The 17,974-nt window shown below is 59.9% G+C and overlaps 3 protein-coding genes across 13 annotated transcripts in view; 1 reads left to right on the top strand and 2 right to left on the bottom strand.

Moving 5' to 3' along the window:
* RNF123 (ring finger protein 123) overlaps nt 1-4,400 on the bottom strand; it is a 31,068-nt gene extending 26,668 nt beyond the window's left edge. Inside the window, exons 1-4 of one of the 10 annotated variants that reach the window (XM_027098666.1) lie at nt 2,229-2,350; nt 1,870-1,960; nt 634-751; nt 276-360 (exon numbers count right to left, since the gene is read on the bottom strand). In XM_027098666.1, coding sequence (XP_026954467.1) covers nt 276-360; nt 634-715 — 167 coding nt within the window. In that variant the 5' untranslated portion in view covers nt 716-751; nt 1,870-1,960; nt 2,229-2,350. Of the gene's footprint in view, nt 1-275; nt 361-633; nt 2,206-2,228; nt 2,351-2,633; nt 2,745-4,257 lie in introns of those variants that run through there. The other 9 variants (XM_027098668.1, XM_027098667.1, XM_027098662.1 and 6 more) reach the window with 9 other exon arrangements.
* On the top strand, nt 3,053-7,973 carry MST1 (macrophage stimulating 1). The gene is made up of 18 exons (XM_027098675.1): nt 3,053-3,299; nt 3,969-4,116; nt 4,196-4,308; nt 4,392-4,506; nt 4,587-4,723; nt 4,804-4,924; nt 5,075-5,193; nt 5,368-5,536; nt 5,718-5,848; nt 5,939-6,041; nt 6,190-6,326; nt 6,419-6,454; nt 6,545-6,665; nt 6,836-6,913; nt 7,054-7,200; nt 7,281-7,387; nt 7,489-7,628; nt 7,732-7,973. The coding sequence occupies exons 1-18, from the start codon at nt 3,206-3,208 to the stop codon at nt 7,891-7,893; spliced, it is 2,178 nt and encodes a 725-aa protein (XP_026954476.1). The 5' UTR covers nt 3,053-3,205; the 3' UTR covers nt 7,894-7,973.
* Nucleotides 7,974-8,381: 408 nt separating this feature from the next.
* Nucleotides 8,382-17,557, bottom strand: APEH (acylaminoacyl-peptide hydrolase). 2 transcript variants are annotated; one of them, XM_027098674.1, is made up of 22 exons: nt 17,233-17,557; nt 17,025-17,157; nt 16,435-16,561; nt 15,965-16,058; nt 15,790-15,865; nt 15,537-15,700; nt 15,233-15,370; nt 15,045-15,136; nt 14,922-14,962; nt 14,716-14,837; nt 14,197-14,257; nt 12,806-12,903; nt 12,107-12,158; nt 11,174-11,262; nt 10,600-10,738; nt 10,025-10,108; nt 9,860-9,940; nt 9,430-9,518; nt 9,146-9,336; nt 8,935-9,037; nt 8,744-8,850; nt 8,382-8,653 (listed from the first exon to the last, which is right to left on the bottom strand). In XM_027098674.1, the coding sequence occupies exons 1-22, from the start codon at nt 17,242-17,244 to the stop codon at nt 8,548-8,550; spliced, it is 2,199 nt and encodes a 732-aa protein (XP_026954475.1). In that variant the 5' UTR covers nt 17,245-17,557; the 3' UTR covers nt 8,382-8,547. The 2 variants fall into 2 exon arrangements, with proteins under 2 accessions (XP_026954475.1, XP_026954474.1); XM_027098673.1 differs by lacking the exons at nt 15,537-15,700; nt 15,790-15,865 and having other exon boundaries at nt 17,233-17,386.
* Between the last annotated feature and the right edge of the window lie 417 nt (nt 17,558-17,974).

Genomic DNA, 17,974 nt, shown 5'->3' with positions numbered 1-17,974 from the left:
GTGTAAAATAGGTGCGAAGTGCCATGCTGAGTGCACATCATGCCCCTGACCTCCACTATACTCTCAGAAGGAAGGTACTAGCACTGCCAGGGGAAAGGAAGAGGCGGAGTCCAGAAGGCGGACTCTCTGGCCACAGGTCTCACAGCCAGGAGTGGCAGAGCAAGAACGGAACCCAAGCCAGCCTACCCAGAGCCCCGGCCTCCTTCCCCACAATGCAGTCTCCAGCCTCTGGTCCGGTCCCACAGAGTGAGGAAGGGAGATCCACCTGGCCATACCTGCTGGTGGCTGCCGTGGGTGCACGATCAGTAGAGGAAAAGATGCGGTGCAGGTAGTCGTCCAGTAGCTTCTCGTGCACGATGCCTGCGCCACAGGTCATAAGGGAGAGAAGGGACACAAGGTCAGTGTGGCTCCCAGCCCCTACTGGCCACAGAGGCTCCTGGTCCTAGGCCAGCCACAGGAGTCAGCGGAGCAGTCACGGTGGGTGCCCTGCTCCATGGCTGCTAGTGGAGAAGAGCTGACTCACAGGTACAGGGGGTGCAGGAAGGCCTGAGGCTCAATGCACCTGGGACTTTGCTGCCTCTCTCCTTCTTCCCTCAGCACTAGGAGCCTCATCCCAGCCCTTCCAACCCTTACCTGTGACCCTAGATTTCTCAGCATCTGAGGTCAGCCTGTGGCTCTTTCGGGAGAAAGCCATGCCGGCCCCCTTGGACGCCATCTTTCATCTCTCGTGGGCAGCCAGTGGTCCTGGGGGCTGAAGCAGAGGCAGAGCCTGGCTATTCGAAGCCAGCCAAGGGCCCCCATATTGACCTCAATCCTGTGGTGTCAGGAAGGCTTGGGAGCAGGTGAAGCCACTGCATGCACACTCACACACACATCAACCCAGGGCAAAGGAAAGCAGGGGCTTCCAGCTTCCTACACGGGGGGTGGGGGGGAGGGGGTCTGGGGCCATGTGACAGGGCCCCACCATGTCCCAGTGCTCACACAGGGCCCAACAGAGAGCAGGTGCCAGATATATGTTTGTTAAACTAAACCAAATGCTTCTGCCGAGCGTGAAATCAGACCCAAGGGTCCAAAGTGAGGTGGCCCAGGAGCAGAGCCCCTGTATCCTTCTCGGTTGTAAGCCACTGTGGGTCCACATCTGGAAGAGAGAACCCTACATCAAGTAGAGTCCACCATCCAAGGCCTTGGTGCCATCTCCAGCTACAAGTCCTGCTTACATCCAAAGCCAGGATCCCCTTCCTCAGTTCCAGAATCCTCCCTTCTCTATTTCAAAGGCCTGCTAGCTTTCTTGCCCCCAATCAAACACACAGCCTCCTACCCCATCAGAGCACCACCCTTGCCCTCCTCACAGGCGCCACTGTCCCCACTGCCGTCCATCCCTCACATACCATGGTGTTGCTACAGCTGCTTCAGAAGCTGCACTAAGTCCCTGGTGCCTGGTTCACTGATCTAGGGCTGTGCTGTCCAACACAGCAGCTACTAGCCACACACGGGTATTTAAATTTCAATTAAAATTAAAAAGTCAATTTCTCAATTATATTAGTCACATTTCAAGGATTCAGTGGCCCTATGTGGTTAATGGTTACTGGACTAGACTCCGAAAATAAAGAACATTCCCATCCTCACATAAAGTTCTATTAGTCAGTGCTGGTCTAGGGGCTGGCCCTCCAGCACTGCCTTAGACAGAACTTCTCTTATCTCACCCCAAACAGGTCCTCTGCTCCCGCCACACACTCTTGCCCACTCCCAGGCGGCACCACTCCTGCCCCTCAGAAAGGTGACTCCCCGCCCTGCCGCCCACCACCAGCCCTCTCACACCAGAGCAGGTGCAGGACAGATTAGACGCTGTCACTCAACTGATGAGCAAACCTTCCAGACATCCACTCCGGGTGTCAGGTGCTGAGGACCCAGGTGAGAGGCGGTGCTTGACTTTGCTCGGGGGCTCCCTGCCACGTCGATCCTGTTCAGCCCCGCCGAGAGTTCAAGGCTTGTAACCGAACCGACCCCATCTCGGATCCCAAGGACGCGAGGGCAGCGCTTGTTTCCCCCAGTCGCCTCTGCCCGGCCCCAAGCTCCGGAGGATCCTCCAGGCCAGCTCCGGCCCGGAGTCTGGCACCACAGGCTGCGACCCCTCGCGCGGCGAGCGCCCTCACACTAGACGGGCTGGGGCCGCAAGGGGAGCCGCGGACACCCGCCCCCCTCGGAGCCCGGCCGCCCCTCACACTCACCCCCAGCCTCGGCCGCCGCGTCCGGGCTCACAACATCCGCCCAGCTCTCAGCTACGGCGCCTGTCCAGGGCCAAACCGCGCGGCCGCCGCGCACGCGCACCGACCCGCGCCCGACCTCCGCCAGAGGGCCCCCTCCACAGCCTCCAGCGGGCGGGCTCCCTCCGCGGCCTACAGCTGGGACGTTCCCGGCCCCCGCCTCGCCCCACTGCCCCACTGCCCAGACGCCTCCGACCCCCGCCTACGCAGGAGGAGCTCCTGGCCCAGCCATGTCGTAACGCTGTGTCCTGGGAGAGACCTTGGCCACCTATCTCAACTCCTACCCGTACTTGGAGGTCCGGCCCACAGGTCCCCTAGGACGTCTGAAAGGCCGTGCCTCCCAGGGTCCCTGCCACCTGTCACCCTCACCTCCATTCAGGCCAGAAGGGTGGCCTCGCTCATCTTCCCTGGGATGGCACCTCTGGCGGGGCGAGGGGAGCCTCTCTGGGCTCTGCTGACAGGGGCGTGGGCAGACCTGCCTCCAGCTGGGGCCGATAAGACAGCAAAAGGGGCAGGCTCCTTGAGGCTGGGGCAGGGAATATTCTCCACTTTACAGGGGAAAGCTGAAGCTCAGAAAAGTTTAATATCACCACCTTCGGGCTGGAACCTAGGCCTCTGGCAGCAACCATGTCCACACTGCCCTTCCCTTCAAAGCAGCCTAGGGTGCGGGGAGGGGGAGGGGGTGGGGCTAAGGGAGGGGGGCAGTGGGGCCCTCAAGTGTCCCCACTGAACCTTTCCAACACTGCCCACTACATAGGGAGGCCTCTCGGGGGGCTAAATGTGCCAGAGTGAGGACACTTGTACCTCACCTATAGGGCCTAAGGCCTGGCACCACCCCCATTCCTGCCACTGGGTCTCAGGTCAGGCCCCAGCAAGTCTACAGTGGGGGTGTGGAGACAGAGCCACCCAATCCCGTAGGGACAGGTTTCACAACTTCCCGGATGGGGCTGTGGTGGGTCACAGTGCAGCCTCCAGCCAGGAGGATGGGGTGGCTCCCACTCCTGCTGCTTCTGACGGGGTTCTTAGGGGCCCCTGGTGAGTGCCCTTCCCCTCAGCCCTGATCCCCATCTGCGTTCAGAAAGGGGTTGGCCCCAGGCCCATCCGGCTCTTTGAGCCAGGAACTTACTTTCCTATTGGGCATGGAGCAGCGAGTGACCTTGGCTTCTTTCACAGAGCTGGGCAGCCCCAGGAACACATAAACACATTGCCTATTCAGGCCTGCGTTAAAAAGTCTGCTGTAGCATTGAGGCAGTATTAGGGCCACACAGACGCAGGCACACGTGCAGGCAATTACCCCTTATGAGCCAGATCTAATTCTCTAATTTAGCATATGCCCTTATGCTAGTGAGAGCCTAGACTTGGAGTCAGAATGCTTGGGTTGGGCCTCTGCATGGTTAATAAGATACCTCTGAGCCTTCTCAGTCTCATCTGAGAAATTAGATGGGATAAGCTCCATGGGGCAAGCACCATCACCCACTGCTCTCAGAGTATATGTTTTACAGCTGAGCCTAGTGCCTTGCCCACTAAACAGGTGCACTAGTGATAACTATCATGCCTGGGCCTGCTTCTCCCACCCAGTACAGGGGTCTGACCCTTGAATGGGCTGACAGGGTCCACTCCAGAGGCCTTGTAGTTTGATCCCCTGAATGAATAAAGTGTGCACGTGCTGATATACATGTGCTGACACGCATGCCCACCCTGCAGGGCAGCGCTCGCCCTTGAATGACTTCCAGGTGCTCTGGGGTACGGAGCTGCAACACCTGCTACACACAGTGGGGCCCAGGCCTTGGCAAGAAGATGTGGCAAATGCTGAGGAATGTGCAGGGCTTTGTGGGCCCCTACTGGACTGCAGGTGAGTGGCCAAAGGACCTAGATAACACTGGAGGTAGGGGAACCTGGGCACTGAGTTACCCTGTGGCTCCTCCTCCCAGGGCCTTCCACTACAATGTGAGCAGCCATGGTTGCCAGTTGCTGCCATGGACCCAGCACTCACCTCATACACGGCTGCAGCGTTCCAGGCGCTGTGATCTCTTCCAAAAGAAAAGTGAGTGGCTGCAGAGAAGGGCGGGCTGGGGAGAGGGCTGCTGGGGTCTCAGGCCTTGTTGATCCTGGGTCTTTTGCTCCCAGTCTATGTTCGGACTTGCATCATGGACAATGGGGTCGAGTACCGGGGCACCGTGGCCATCACCATGGGTGGCCTACCCTGCCAGCGCTGGAGCCACAGGTTCCCCAATGACCACAAGTGAGACAGACTGCAGCTCCCCTCTGTCCCTGCCGGCCTGGCGCCTGCCCCCAGTACGCACTGTATTGCTACTCTCACAGGTACACACCCACACTTCGAAATGGCTTGGACGACAACTTCTGCCGCAACCCGGATAGGGACCCCAGAGGTCCCTGGTGCTACACAACAGACCCTGCCGTGCGCTTCCAGAGCTGCGGCATTAAGTCTTGCCGGGAGGGTAAGCAGCTCCGGGTCAAGCCTGGGGCGGGAGGAGCATGCCCACGCCCGTCCACGAACCCATCGGCCCTGTGTCTCCAGCCGCTTGCTTTTGGTGCAATGGCGAGGACTACCGCGGCTCAGTGGACCGCACGGAGTCAGGACGCGAGTGTCAGCGCTGGGACCTGCAGCACCCGCACCCTCACCCCTTCGAGCCCCGCAAGTACGCGTGGGCGGGCTCGGCAGGAGGAGGGCGGGCAAGGGGAGGGCCCAGCACTCCAGAGGCGGGGCGATGTAAGGCAGCACATAGTTGGTTGGGGCCAGACAGGGCCTGAGTCCCAGGCTCTTGTTCACGCCCGGCTACCGCCTCTAGGTTCCTGGACAAAAGTCTGGACGACAACTATTGCCGGAATCCGGACGGCTCGGAGCGGCCCTGGTGCTATACCGCGGACCCGCAGATGAAGCGAGAGTTCTGCGACCTCCCCCGCTGCGGTAGAGCGTGAGGGCGGGGCCTGGGAGGGCACCTGGGACACGTGGGGGCGTGGCCTGGCTGGGACTAGAGGAGGGGCTGGGCGTGACCCGGTGGTGGCCCAACAACAGTGGGGCTCCGCCCCAGCCCCAGTCTCACCTCCCACTCGGGCTCCGACCGGCCTCGATCCATCCAAGGGTCCGAGGCACAGCCGCGCCGGGAGGCCACGACGCTCAATTGCTTCCGCGGGAAAGGCGAGGGCTACCGGGGCACGGTCAACACCACCGCTGCGGGCGTGCCCTGCCAGCGTTGGGACGCGCAGCATCCGCATCAGCATCGCTTTGCGCCGGAAAAGTATGCGTGCAAGTGAGTTGGCTGGCCGCCGCTGGGAGCCTGCTACTCCTGCGGGTGGGGCCTGAGGGGGGCCCCGGGCGGGGCTTGAAAGGAGGCGGGGCTTGGGGAGGAGCTGGAGGCTGGGCTCCCGCCCAGGCGGGCTGGCCAGCCCATGACCTGGGACCCACCCGGGCTGAGCTGCGTGCTTGCTCAGGGACCTTCGGGAGAACTTCTGTCGGAACCCCGACGGATCGGAGGCGCCCTGGTGCTTCACATCGCGGCCTGGCATGCGCGTGGCCTTCTGCTACCAGATCCGGCGCTGCACCGACGACGTGCGGCCCGAGGGTAAGGCCTGAGCTGGGGCTGGACGCACGGGGCCGGAGGGCTGGGGCGAGAACCGGCTGACGGTCGCCCCCGTCCGTCCGCCCGCCGCAGACTGCTACCATGGCGCGGGGGAACTGTACCGCGGCTCAGTCAGCAAGACCCGAAAGGGCGTCCGGTGTCAGCGCTGGTCCGCGGGGACGCCGCACAAGCCGCAGTAAGTCCGCCAGCGCGCCTGGTGCCTCCCAGACCGAGGCCACAGGCCCCGCCCGGGACTAACCCTAGGGCGGCATGCCTCGGCTCTGCAACTGGAGGCTTGCGAGGGCTTGGGATTACCCTTTGATTTTGCTCCCCCTCCCGCCTAGGTTCACCCCCACCTCCGCCCCACACGCACCACTGGAGGAGAACTTCTGCAGGAACCCAGACGGGGATAGTCACGGGCCCTGGTGCTACACCACAGATCCGGGGACTACGTTCGACTACTGTGCACTGCGGCGCTGCGGTGAGCACGGGAGACACAGCCCCGGGGCCCCGCCCCTAACCTCCACCGCCAAAGGCTGGCTCCCTTAACGCGGTTGAACTTGGGTCTTTCAGATGATGACCAACCGCCGTCCATCCTGGAGCCCCCTGGTACGGACTTGGGCCAGTTATGCGTCGTGGTCCCTTTACCCCCCATCTCCATCCAGTCCGGGGTTTCAAACAGCACATTCTATCCCCCAGACCAGGTGCTGTTTGAGAAGTGTGGCAAGAGAGTGACCCGCCTGGACCCATGGCGCTCCAAGCTGCGTGTGGTGGGCGGCCAGCCTGGGAACTCGCCCTGGACAGTCAGCTTGCGCAACCGGTGAGGCACAACTGCCTGATTCTCCAAGACAGGGGCTGATGCTACATCCTCTGTGCTTGTGCCAGTAGGGGGGCGGGAACCTGCCCCAGCCTCACAGATCCTAGCCAAGACATGGCAGGTCCAGCCTGTGTCTGTGTCTCAGGACCGTTTCCTAACCTGCACTCCTCCAGGCAGGGCCAGCACTTCTGCGGAGGCTCCCTAGTGAAGGAGCAGTGGGTTCTGACTGCCCGGCAGTGCTTCTCCTCTTGGTGAGCCTTCCTTGGGTTTGGGGACTCCCAACCCCATGCCTTCCTCTCCCCCTTAGCCACCTTCCCTAGGCAAGCCAATGGGTGAGTGTTGGGCAGCAGACTATTGAGTCTCGACTGATGTAGCAGAGCTTCTCTCTCAGCCATGGGCCTCTCACTGGCTATGAGGTGTGGCTAGGCACCCTGTTCCAGGACCCACAGCCCGGGCAGCCAGGCCTGCAGCGCATCTCAATGGCCAAGATGGTCTGCGGGCCCTCTGGCTCCCAGCTTGTTCTGCTCAAGCTGGAGAGGTGTGTGACAAGTCAAGAGGGTGTGAGGTGGGGCTGGGCCTTGTGGCCTCAGACCCTGAATGCCGTCATTCTTGCTGAAGACCTGCGACCCTGAACCAGTGTGTGGCCCTGATCTGCCTGCCCCCTGAGTGGTATGTGGTGCCTCCAGGCACCAAGTGTGAGATCGCAGGCTGGGGCGAGACCAAAGGTAAGAGTACACTGCAGGGGCATGGACTGTTCCAGGCCAAGAGGCCCAGCCTTGTGTACTACCCACAGACCCTATCCTTCTTCCCATTCTCTTCACTGTAGGTACAGGGGACAACACGGTCCTGAACATAGCCTCCCTCAATGTCATCTCCAACCGGGAATGTAACATCAAGCACCGAGGTCGCGTACGCGAGAGTGAGATGTGCACTGAAGGACTGTTGGCCCCTGCTGGAGCCTGTGAGGTCAGTGGCAGGGCCCCTGGCAAGCTGAAAATGTACTGCTTCACCCCGAAGGGGGCTAGTCTCTACCATGGTCCAGGCCCTCACCAGTTCTTGCACCTACCAGGGTGACTACGGGGGCCCACTTGCCTGCTTTACTCACGACTGCTGGGTCCTGGAGGGAATCATAATCCCCAACCGAGTGTGCGCACGGCCCCGCTGGCCATCCATCTTCATGCGTGTCTCTGTGTTTGTGGACTGGATTCACAAGGTCATGAGGCTGGGCTAGTCCCAGCCTCAATCCTGTGGGCCTTGGGGAGGACGAAGCTTTCTGTCAGACATAAAGCCACCTTTCCTCTTTATGCCTGTGCAGGGTGCTTCTTAGCCTTTACTTCTAGGGAATGAATTGGCAACTCCTCATTAGGGCCTGAGTGGCAGAGTCCAACACAACTTGGGCTGGGCGATCTGACCCTAGCCCTACCTTAGCCTGTGGGTGCTGTGAAGGGCAGGGCCTCACTAGTCCCCTAAATAAACTGTTGGGAGGAGAAGGGTGGTGTAGGGCAGTTTCTAACAGAAGGGGCTGCAGTAGAGGGAGCTAGCCTGGTGGAGTCCTACTTGGCCAGGACAGGCAGCAGCTGAGCCTCTCGCTGTCCCCTCCCCTCTCACGCTGGAAGTAGTTGCCGTCCTTATGGCTACCATACCCAGGGCCTATGGTCTCTGAACCCCAAGGGTGGGGCTGGGGTTAGGGGTGGCTTGGTACAAAGTACCAGCAGGAACTAGACTCTGTGTCCTCATTTATTATGAGTATATAGCCCACATTCCTCGGCTCACCCATCCATGAAGTCCAGAGCCCAGGAAGCCTCTTGCCGCTCTGCCAGACCCTGGGGCTCTCCAAGAGCCAAGTGTGGCATATGTCACCCAGCTCATATAGAGTGGTAGGGCTTCAGTTGCCCAAGTGCGTGCACAGCCAGAGCGCAGCATTCATGAAGCTGTCTGATTCCACCTCCACCTCTGATAGTGCATGGGTGCTTTTGGGATAGAGCAGGAGCCTGTAAGGGTTGGGCAGCAATGTTTGAGGATTGAGGATCCTTCCCTGCTCACCTGCCCACCAGCTGCCAGGGCTGTCTTGCTGTACTCACCGAACGGGCACGTTTCGGGCCTTGAGGGCACGGTAATACTCCATGCCCTGCTTGAAGGGCACACGCCGGTCCTCCTGGCCCAGCATCAGTAACACTGGTGTCTTCACCTAGGTATGTGGGGAGTGGAGGTGAGCAGGGCCCGGGGCCCTGGACAGATTGGTGGTGCACTGGGCAGGGGGAGGGCTGCGTACCTGAGGGGTGTACTTGATGGGCGACTTGTGCAGCATCTCACCCCACATGTTGAGGTCTGGCAGGCAGTTGCTGCTGTAGGGGAAGCCAGCCTCCACCACGCACCTACAAGACACTGAGATGATGCAGGCCCAGGAGCTCTGGGGCCTGCCGGAGCTCCATGAGGGTACGTAGTGAGGGGGGAGAAGGGCGGGGACCTCTGGGCACACCCACCAGTCAGGGATGTCAGTGGAGCCCATCATGGAGGCAATGTTGATCACAGGGTTCCGCACCACGCAGGCACCGTAGGTCTCCGGGTACTGACCAATCAGGTGGCAGGACAGGAAGCCACCATGGGAACCACCCATAAGGGCCACACGGCCTGCATCAAAGTGTTCCTCCTGGAGCACCTGCTCTACTGCAAACTACAGGGTGGGCAGATCATGCTGCAGCCAGCTGCCTGCCCAGCTGAATGGAGCCACACCCCCAGCCCGTCCAGAAGCCCCAGCCCCTGCTACCTGGACGTCCTTCACATCCTGGTGGCCCACATTGCCGGGGAGGGAGAGGATGCTGTCCTGGCCAAAGCCCGTGGAGCCACGATAATTCACTGGAGGCCAGGGAGGGACCAGACAGGGTGGTCAAGTGACCTTCCCAGCGCCCTTTCACCTATATGTGAAGTAGGCCTTGAGGCTAGCTGCACCAGACTCAAGGGGAAGGGGCCAAGAGATTTGAGACTGCCCAGTGACCACACACCCTTTCCGTGGCAGTTGCAAGTTACTTCATGTTATCACCATGCCATGGAGCCAGAGACTGGCCAGGGCAGTTTCTGATAGTGATTACCAGAGGCCTGGAGACTAGGGTGGTACCCGCAGTGCTTGTACAGACCAGGCCCACACCATCACCACCACCCCACAGCTCTACCAGAGGTGCAGCACCCTGCTCCCTCACCTAGTAGTACTGCAAAGCCCATCTTGCAAAGCATGGCTGGGAGCAGCATCCAGGCAGTGACAAAGGATGAATGGGGTCCCCCTGCAGATAGGGAACAGAGAGAAGGTGAAAGAGCTAGCTAGGAGGGATTGTGGAAGGGCAGGGACCCTTAGGCCAGTTGCCTACCGTGGGGCATGACCACCATGGGCACCTGGGTCTTATCTGGAGGGTCGCTGGGCTGCAGAAGGATTGCTTCAAAGTCAAGGCCAGCTGCAGGGGAAAAGCAGCAATCAGCAGAGCCAGGTCTACTGCCGAGGGGCTTCCCCAGCCAAGGCCTCAGCTGTAGCTGCAGGTCTGCAGCTGACCTCTGAAACAAGAGACCTGGCCAAGGTAGCCCACACTGTGACACATGGACCCCAGGACGCTCATGCTCCTTCTGCCCTAGTCAGGGAGTCCCAGTCTCTGCAAGGACAACATTCTGGAGGAGGTGTGGTCACAGAGGCCTCACACAGGCCTGTCTTCTTTGGGCTCCGTTATCCCACTGCAGACGATCTGGCCTGGTGATGCCCAGGTCTGATACCCAAAGTAGGTGCTCAGATGCCTGGACACTACTCCCCATGACCGTCCACAAGAGGAAAAAAAATACCTCTTAGAGGTAATCTCAAAAATCCCAAAATGTGAGACAGGAGACGGGAAAGGTGACCACAGACACTGTGCTGGGGAACTTGGAGAAGGTGCCCCTCTGCCCCTGCCCAGCTCACCATACTGCACATGCTCTTGCTCTGGGGGTGGCTGTAGTACCCGGATGCTCCAGGAGATTTCAGGAATGGGCTCGGCCTCCTCCAGGGACACCCATGATACCGCCTGCTCCTTCCCCTCAGGAGGCAGGAACCCAACTTTCTGCCAAAGGGAAAGAGTGTGTCACAGGTGGCCTGGCTGCCTCCCTGCCTTTCCACCAGTGTGCGAGTGGGCAGCTCTCATTATACTGGGCCATCTGCCCACCTCCAGAGGGCCCAGCATGGACTCCTGTCATGAGCTGGTATATACACAGGTACTCACACAACCACACATATGTACCCCTCCCTCCTCAGCTTCTAGGCTGTTATGTTAGAGGACTGAGCACTTTCCCAGGCACCCTGTTCTGAACAGAGCAAACCTTAACCCAGTAGTTTCTCCCCATAGTGCCAGACCCTCGTGGACTATACTGGGCTGGGTCCACACCTTGGCCTCTCACATGCTGACCAGCCACAGTCAGACTCGGGCCAGTTCCCTGACCTGGGGAACTCTGCCTGCACCGAATCCCTGCCTCCTGGCCTGGGGCCCACCAACACTCACCAGGCATGGGGGTCGGCTAGGCGTGGAGAACTGTGCCACCATGAGGTCCCGGTCAATTGTGAGCAGCTTCCAGCTTCCACCTGACCCCCCTGGACAAGGCAGATGCCACCACTATTCCCACCCAGTCCCTGCAGAGCCAGAGTCCCAGGCTGGAGGCTTTATAGTGAGGTGCCCCTTATTCCCTGGGAAGCAAAGGGATGCCCACAGAGGGACTGTCACAGATAACCGCACACAGCTCTGGGTGAGCCGCCTTCTCAGTCCATTCATCCAGCAGGCGCTGGTTGTCCCCTGGGACTGCCAGATCTGGGGACACACCAGACCACATGGCACAACCACCCACCACCTGATGACTGCCGTCTGCAGGGGTGGCAGCTAGGCCCAGAAGGCTGGGGGGGAGGTGCTAATTCTAGGCAGTGGGGTCCAAGGAGATTCAGATTCTTAAGCAGATACTATACAATGAGATGCAGTTTGGGAACAATCCTTTGGTAGCTTTGTGGAGGAGTGAGTACAGCCAGGGCAGGTGGAGGACTCAAAAACACTTTAGGTGCAGAATCATCAGGCCTGGGTAAGAGGAAGATCAGGGAGCCAACCCAGGGCTTCTGCGCCCTGGGTTGGCAGAGGTGCCTCTGCCTGAGGTTTGGGGAGAGGGAAGGATGACTCTGGCAGATCTTGGCAAGAGAGAATTTTGTGGGTTTGAGAAGTAGGGTGGGGGCCGTGCTGAGGCAATGCCAGGACACAGGGAGCAGAGCAGAGCCAGGAGGCAGTCTGCTGGCTGGGTAAGGGTCCTGCATAGGCAGGGTCCTCGCAAGACTGTCAGTAAAGGCTGTGGGACAGTCAGTGGTGCAGAGTGGCCGAGAGTGCTGCCCCACATGCTTGAGCTCCAGTCCCAGTCCCTCCCCTGGCCTGGCTGGCCCACTCGCCAGCCCTGCTCACCAGCCGTCAGAGAGGTCACACTGCCCATCTGGGTGTCCACAGCAAACAGGTCCTGAAGCAGAGAGGAGGCCATGTGTGGTACCACATCCAACAGCCCTATGGGTCCTGCCCCCACCTCCTCTCTACCCTCTTGGGGACCCTTGGGCCAAGGCCAGAGCTGTGAGTGAGTATGGTGATAGCTACTCAGTGCAGTAGGGAGTGGCCTGAGGGCCTGGGTTCAAATCCCAGTTCCATCACAACTTGCTAAGTGACCCTGGGCAAGATAAGGAATGCCTTTGAGCCCCTTAGAGCTACCCTGAGGACCAAACGATATCTAACCCCAAAGGAGTCTGGCACACTGTGGTGTCCCCACACAGTCCCTGGGAGAAAGCTGCTGTCCCATCTCCATCAGCTCCCCGTATGGTGTTCAGGGGCCCGCCCCAGTGGCAGCCCCCTTGCCCACCACATGGAAATGCTGAGGGTGGGGGCTTTGCATCTCTGCCTCAGGAGAAAGGGCCAAGGGCTCTGTTGTGGGGTACCAGGGCAGCCAGCCCCCTCAAGGAAAAATGAGTCCAGGACAGGGGCAGGCAGGGCCTTAAGGGGCCAGGGAGACCTGTGAGCTGGGCGGTCCACCTGGCAGTGTGTGTGTGCTATGTCCCAGGCCCACAGCTCCTGGGGGTTGGTTGAGGGCTGCCTCTCAACACAGTCAGGGCTCCTCACCTGCCGGCTGCGCTGAGCTGAGTCAAAAACCACTCTCTGGCTGTCAGCTGACCAGCATCCCGGAGGCAGAAGGCTGCAGTAGATCCCAGAGAAGTTCTCTGCAAAGGCAGAGAGCTGGGGGCCACGTCCAAGAGTGGAGGGGTGTGTGTGTGTCCAGACTATGGGTGTGTGTGTGTGTGTGTGTGTGTGTGTGTGTGTGCGTGCGTGCGTGTGTGTGTCCAGACTATGAGTGTGTGTGTGTGTGTGTGTGTGTGTGTGTATGTGCGTGCGTGCGTGTGTGTGTCCAGACTATGAGACAGCCCGGGTCGCTGGGGAATTCACCTGGGGCCCCAGAACTGTGACAGAACAACAGCCACATACATGGGGGTACCCTAGGCAATGAGGAACTGCTTGAAGAGGGGGCTGAGGGGCAGAGGCCTCTGAGGGCCCAAGAGAGGCGGAGCTGAAGAGCTTCTGATAGAAACTGAATGCACTGGCATTCCTCTGAGCTGCTCTTAAGGGCCGCTAGGAGGCAGCGGATGCTGTAACCAAGACACCTGTCTGTCTCTAACCGTACTTAGCAGAGTACCTGGCACTCGGGCCTGAATAAATCCTACCCTCTAACATCATCACTCATTTACCCCTCACTACAATCCTACAAAGAAGGCAGGAACAACCGCCCTCTCCTCACATAAATAAATGGAAGATCAGGGGGTCAGGATACTGTCCAAGAACACACAGCTAATAAGGGGCAGAGTTCGGATTCAGACCAGGTCCCCACTGCTGCATCCCTGTAACCCAAAGACAGGAAAAGGAGGCCATCCCTTGTCCTTGACTCCTGGAACTGACCAGGCGGCCTAAGAAAACAAGAGACTCACCCCTCACGTCCTTGGGATAGTCTGGGATCCCAAGAAGAGTTGTGAGCACCCGAGACTGTGACTGGAGCTTGTCAGCCAAGAGCCACCCTCCCAGAGACCCTGCTGCCTCAAGGGTTTGGACTAGACAAACGCTGGGGTGGGGGCTGGGAGTGGGAGAATGAGCACCCTTGGGGCAGGACCTGCCGACCTAGTGTACTTTCCGAGACCCCTTGAAGGAGCAGTGGCTTTAAGCAGCCACTGGAAAAACAAGATAAATCTATGGGCTGCGGCACAAGTGAAATAATCTCAAGCCTCAGCCAGCTTGGGCCACTCGGATCTCAGCTTTGGTCCAGCTGACCTTCTATGAGAACCATTCCCTATAGTAATGGCCCCACCCCCTGCAGAGGCTGAACCTGGGGCTGGCCCAGCAGCGGGGAGACTTCAGAAGGAACCCAGGCAGGAAGAGCTGAGGAGGCTGGCCCTGAGCAGGGATAACAGATGGCAGGAAAACAGAACTGCATGTTCCTTGGCACCCACCCAGCCGACACCCCTTACCTCCCAGCTGCCGAGGCACAACGTCCACCACCACGGAGGTGACCCTGGTATACCAGTCATACTGCAACAGAACACAATGGTCAGGCTCACCAGGGGACTGGCAGTGCCCTCAGGGCAGGGAGGGGAGGACCTGAGAGAGGCCTAATGTATCTCCTTTCTGGTGACCTGGAGCAGATGTCTGGAGGGGCCCTTTTACAAGGACTGAGACTCTGTAACTGCCCATTATATCCCAGCCCCTTGCAGAGCCTGGCCACGTGCAGATGAGAAGCAAAGGGAGGAGCATTCTCGTAGACAGAGGATGCTCTCAAGGTGGTGAGTTTTGATTGTGCAGAGCCCCCATGACAGCACTCTCAGCCTCCAGGCCTTGCCTGGAGAGAAGGAAAGGCATAACTCACACCATCACTGTACCCAGGACAGGAGGTCCACTGAGGAGGCCATGGGGAGATGAAGCTGACCCTTCAGCTCTCATCTGCCATCCCCTCCTCTTGCTGACCTCCCCCCACCCCCACCCCAGCTCACCAGGCACAACTGCCCACACTGCTGATGCGGGACCAGAGATGGGAACCTCAGGTAGACGATGCGACATTGGTCTGGGCTCAGCCGGGGAGAAGAGACAGCCAGAGAGTCATCCGAGAGGAGCTCTGGACCAGACAGAAATGCAAGCATCATGCAGGCTGCCAGGGCCAGTGTGTGTCAGTGAAGCACAGGTAGGTGCCAGCACTTACCACACTTCCCCCCGATGAGGTCTACATAGTACAGGGCTGACCTGGAACCACCAGAGAGACACTCAGCTTCAAGGCCAGTCTGAGCTGCAAGGCCCCCTGCCCTGCCCCTTCGACTGTCCTCACCTTCGATTGGTGCAGAAGCGGATGCCCAGCCGGAAGGGCTCATGCCACCAGCCCACAAACACAACACCTGTATCTCCAGGGGCCCAGAATGCCTGTAAACAAGACCACAGGGCAGGTGTGAACAAGGGACAGTAGCTCAGGCAGGGGCCCCAGACTTTCGGAGTCATGTAGGCCAAGTCAGCACTAACCTGTCCAGGGGACACACTCTCAGGGACCCCCTCAAGCACAGAGATGTTGCCACTCTCGACATCCAGCACACAGAGTACAGGAGTGCTTTTGGAAACCAAGTTTTCTCCCCAGTCTTCGTAAAATAAAAATTGATCCCCCTGAGAACACAAGACACTCATTGCCCAGGCTGTCCTGCAGGAGATGGCCCTGCCCCCTAGAAGCCAGTACCTCCCTGGTTCTGATAGGCACAGTGTGGGCAGAGAGCATAGTGGACCCCAGCACTGCCCTGAGGGGCCTTCATGGACTGGCCATGGCCATGAGCACCTTAATGGCCTGGTCTGGCTTCTTCAGCCTGGCCACCTCGTCATCGCTGCCACTGACGTCCAAGGCTTTGGTCTGAAAGAAGGACTCAGCCTTGGGGCGCTTCTTCTCTGCCACGTATAATAAGTGTGTCTCCGAGTGCGACCAGGACAGGCAGCCAAAGCAGTCTGGGTGCAAGGAAGGCCGATCAGGGGGAGCCCTGGGCTATGGCTGCCCCTCCTGTCCGCCCTGCCTGCTCACCAGCCAGATGCCTCACCATCCTCATAAACCAGCCCATGTTTCTCCAGCGCTGACAGGTTGAAGCTCTTGAGCTTCCGGTTCTTCTCCCAAACCTAAGGACATCTGGGAGTCAGGTTGCCTATCCTCCAACAGAGCCTTATCCGTGGGACTGAGCCCCCAGTTACCCACCACGTGGTCCTATGCAGACTTACCTCCAAAAACTGCTTCTCCTCCCCAGCGCCCGGCCCTCCAGCCTTGCGCAGCACAGCTTTCATGGTGCCTGAAGGAGATTCTCTGCTCAGCAGCCTGAGGAGGATGTAGGGGAGCAGGTCAGTATTACCTCCCACCCAGTGATAACCCATCCTGTCCCCTTATTGGCCACAACCTCTTAGACAAGATTCTTGAGGCTCTGGCCCACAACCGCCCCTGCAGCCCTTCTAGCCCTACCACGGCAGCTGCCTTGCCTCCCTTCCCTGGGGCAGGGACTCTAGTCCCAGCCCAAGTTTGGAGCAAGCCTCCAATGCTTGTGACCATGTCACTACTACCTGAGCTCCCAAGGGTCAGGGATCTGGCTCCTGGCTTCCCTTCTGGGCCCTACCCACACCAAGGCACAGGGTGGGCATTCATAAAAGGCTTGCAGATGGCCATGGCCTTGCCTACAAGCTTCCTCCTTCAAACTTACTCGCCCCGGGTCTCCACACTGTTGCCCGCAGGCCCTGCAAACACCACTGAGTCCGCATCATGGAACACCAGGTACTGGCGGCAGAATCGGATGTTCTCCATGCGTTCCAGGTCCCTCTGGGTCCACTCTGCGAGAAGAGGCATGAGGCTGCTCAACTTGACCAGTCCCAGCACAGGCTACCCCCTCCCCTACCCCACCTCTCTCAGTCTATCTCCAGATATTCTGGGGGGCAGGATGGGCAACACTTGGCCACAACTCTCAAGTCTAGGCCTCCAGAGCCTAGGCTGACAACGTCTTGGAGAGAAACGATTACTGCTCCTAGCATCCACCCTAGAATCTTGAGAGCAGGTGTGGGATACGATGACGGGGGTGACCCTTACAAGGCCCACACTCTGCACTCATGGGCACCATCCCATAATACCCCAAATAGGCCGCCCCCCCATACACCTGTGTGCACAGACCTCTTACGGATGCACTGTTCCACACCCACACTCTCCAAGCCCGGCCTTCTCCACACACCCGTGTGCACTGTCAGGCAGCTAGCCCTCCACGCCCCCCTCCTCTCCACCGACTCCCCTCCATACACACACCAGTGTGCACCGTCCGGTAACAACCCCCGTACTGCGTGGTGACCTCCGGGCCCAGGCAGGCGGCGCTCAGCGCGGGCTGGCGGCTAAGGTCCCGGTACAGCGCCGCCGCCTCTTCGGGCTCGTTCAGCAGCACCTGCGCAGGGGACACAGCAGGGTCAGGCCCGGCCCGGGCTGCAAAGACCACGGGAACCGCGGGCCGCTCCCTCACCTGCCGCTCCATGGTGGCTCTGGGCCGCCGGGGTGAGGCGGGGCGTTCAGGCGCCCGGAAGTGAGAGGCCCGGCCAGTCTCCGCCGCGGCCTTGCCGCACAGTGAGAGGGGCGGGACTTTCGACGAATGAGCGAGGACGATTAGACGAGGGGCAGGGCCTCGATGGTAAGGAGGTGGGGCCTGCGAGGAACAAGTTGGAGCTGCGGCTCCAGGAGTCCCGGAGGGGAAGAGCAGGGACCTCGGGGAAAGGAGCAGGCCTTTCGGGGTGGGCTAGGCTGGAGAGAGGCGAGCTCTGTGGGCCAAGGCCCGGCCTATTACTGGGAGGGGAGGGAATGGGGTTTCCGAGGAGAAGGGGTGGCGCTGTCGAAACGGAATAAAGGAGCGGGTCTGTAGGGAGGGGCGAGGTGTGTGAAGAACGACAGGGCCCACGGGAGGAGGGCAGATGAGGCCGTACGGGGGTGGGCCCTAAGCATCCGGGGGCAGGTCCTGAGAGGCTGCGGACCGAGGACTCCGAAGACACGGGGGTGGGGTGGGAGGGCGGGGCTGAGCCCTGCGAGGGTAAAGTCGAGGAAAAGAGAGATGAGGGGCGGGGGCGTGAGAGGCAGGGTGCAAGCCGAAGTCAGCCCCAGCTGGGGTCTTCCGCAGCCCGGAGGCTAACTGTCGGGTCCTTCTGGTCCATTACGGGGCAAGCATTCACCAGACGGTGCCAGGCCCTGCTCTGGAGGGGCCCTCAGGCCGACGA

This window comes from Aethalodelphis obliquidens, unplaced genomic scaffold (genome assembly GCF_003676395.1).
Source record: "Aethalodelphis obliquidens isolate GAN/ISIS:26980383/991018 unplaced genomic scaffold, ASM367639v1 scaffold125, whole genome shotgun sequence".
In the NCBI taxonomy this organism is placed as follows: domain Eukaryota; kingdom Metazoa; phylum Chordata; class Mammalia; order Artiodactyla; family Delphinidae; genus Aethalodelphis; species Aethalodelphis obliquidens.
The sequence above is the reverse complement of the archived record's forward strand: the minus strand, read 5'-3'. Positions and strand labels throughout refer to the sequence as shown.

What these genes read in the sequence shown, in the direction of transcription:
- MST1 (XM_027098675.1), top strand. Translation starts at nt 3,206, where the DNA reads ATGGGGCTGTGGTGGGTCACAGTGCAGCCTCCAGCCAGGAGGATGGGG. An exon ending in CATTAAGTCTTGCCGGGAGG is followed by an intron (nt 4,724 to 4,803) that starts GTAAGCAGCTCC and finishes CTGTGTCTCCAG; the next exon opens with CCGCTTGCTTTTGGTGCAAT. An exon ending in ACAGTCAGCTTGCGCAACCG is followed by an intron (nt 6,666 to 6,835) that starts GTGAGGCACAAC and finishes GCACTCCTCCAG; the next exon opens with GCAGGGCCAGCACTTCTGCG.
- APEH (XM_027098674.1), bottom strand. An exon ending in CGCTTCTGCACCAATCGAAG is followed by an intron (nt 14,963 to 15,044) that starts GTGAGGACAGTC and finishes TGGTGGTTCCAG; the next exon opens with GTCAGCCCTGTACTATGTAG. An exon ending in GCAAGAGCATGTGCAGTATG is followed by an intron (nt 10,109 to 10,599) that starts GTGAGCTGGGCA and finishes TTTCCCCTGCAG; the next exon opens with CTGGCCTTGACTTTGAAGCA.